This window comes from Fulmarus glacialis, unplaced genomic scaffold (assembly GCF_000690835.1).
Source record: "Fulmarus glacialis isolate BGI_N327 unplaced genomic scaffold, ASM69083v1 scaffold27015, whole genome shotgun sequence".
Classification (NCBI taxonomy): Eukaryota; Metazoa; Chordata; class Aves; order Procellariiformes; family Procellariidae; genus Fulmarus; species Fulmarus glacialis.
Genome location: NW_009211706.1, coordinates 15,126 through 16,792, shown reverse-complemented (window position 1 = coordinate 16,792; position 1,667 = coordinate 15,126). Strand labels below are relative to the sequence as shown.

The following is a 1,667-nucleotide window of genomic DNA, read 5'->3' as shown; positions in this document are numbered from 1 at the left end:
AAGGGATGGAGATGTCTTCTCGGCTCAAATGCCACCGGGGTCGCTGGAGACTGGATGATGGGTAGGTTTTTCCCCTGATTTGTTTTGTTCTTAGAAATTGCAGGAGGAAGATTTCCCGTGCAGCATGGAGGAGCTGGAGCTCGTCTTCGATGGGCTGGATGCTGCCGGCACCGGGCGGTTAAGCACCGAGGAGTTCACTGCTGGGCTCTGTAAGTGCCGGCACGCTGCCTCCAAGCATCCCGGGCTGATCCTGGACACGGCCCCAGCGCTTTCCCGGGGGGGACCTGAAACACTCCCCTGGCTGGGTGGTACACGATGGCCCAAAAAGTGTCCCCATGCCCGGGTCTCAGCCCATGGCTGGCCTGGTGAGGGGTCCTACCGTGCCGAAGCAGCTTGTCAAAGCCATAGGGTGGGAAGTGTTGGGGTTTGGGCTTTGCGGTCGCCCCGGCCGGGCACTGAGGGTTTGGGGTATCTGTCGGCAGGGCAGTTCCTGAGCTCCCAAAAAGCTGCCAGGGACCACCGCAGGCGGAAAACGGCATCCCGGAGGGTCCGCTTGGTCCTCCCCAGCCCAGCGTTGGAGGGGACAGACAGCGAGGAGCGGAGACGCTTTGCTGCCTTCATGGGCCAGCTGGGCACGGACAACGTCTCTGAAGAGTAAGCCACCCTGTTTAGCACCCATGGGTGTCCTGCAGGATGGGGCAGAGCTGCCCTAGGGGGAAAGGCTTGGGGCAGGGCAGGGTATTCCCCCTCATTTGGGCCCGACGTTTTGCTGCCTTCATGGGCCAGCTGGGCACGGACAACGTCTCTGAAGAGTAAGCCACCCTGTTTAGCACCCATGGGTGTCCTGCAGGATGGGGCAGAGCTGCCCTAGGGGGAAAGGCTTGGGGCAGGGCAGGGTATTCCCCCTCATTTGGTCCCCATGTAGGCAGTGAGCCCAGAAACGGCTTGAGGTGCCTTTGCCCCAAGCGCAGAGCAGGGGGACAGGATCACGGTCACCCCAATGCTCATCTGTCCCCCAGGACCACGCCTCATGAACGGTGTGAGCTGAATGACCCGGGATCCCATAGCTGACCTGGCTTTGGGGGGTTCTGGAGGGATGCTCACCACAAAACACCCCTCTCCCTGCAGACAGGAGATCTGGCAGCTTTGGGTGAAGCTCCGGCAGGACGAACCCCAGCTCCTGGGCAACCTGGAGGACTTTCTGGCCAAGATGAGGCACCGCATCCAAGAAGCCAGGAGCAAGAAGGAGGCTTTGGAGGTGACCCTGAACAAGTGAGTCACCCCAGGGCAGTGGAGAGGGACGGGATGGGAAGGATGGGGACCCCTGCCCACCCCAGCCATGGAGATGCACCCAAGGAGGGAGAAACCTGGGTGCTTTCAGCACCTCCATCAGTGGCTGGAGCAGAGGTTTCACTGGGAACCGACGTTTGGGGTCGGGCTCCCTCTACAGTCACACGCGGGATGGCAAAAGTGCCGGACTTAGACTGCTGGACATGTCCTTGCTGGGTGAACCCTTCCGGGCAAACCTGGCTGCAGCCCGCAGCTCCTGTGGGCAATGTGGGGTCCCAGGGACCTGCACCCACTGCAGCAGGGTCTGACCACCCCCCTGGCCTTGCTGTCCCTGGCAGGCATGTGGCTGAGCACGACAAGGAGGTGCAGCAGCTCTG

The 1,667-nt window shown here is 61.8% G+C and overlaps 1 protein-coding gene across 1 annotated transcript in view; it reads left to right on the top strand.

The window, feature by feature from the left end:
- Window positions 1–94: 94 nt before the first annotated feature.
- Window positions 95–1,667, top strand: part of RAB44 (RAB44, member RAS oncogene family) — a gene marked incomplete at its 5' end in the record, with an annotated part of 12,751 nt that continues 11,178 nt past the window's right edge. Inside the window, 4 exons of the mRNA XM_009577641.1 lie at window positions 95–209; window positions 483–654; window positions 1,129–1,272; window positions 1,629–1,661. Of these exons, the coding sequence (XP_009575936.1) occupies window positions 95–209; window positions 483–654; window positions 1,129–1,272; window positions 1,629–1,661 (464 nt within the window). The remainder of the gene's footprint in view (window positions 210–482; window positions 655–1,128; window positions 1,273–1,628; window positions 1,662–1,667) is intronic.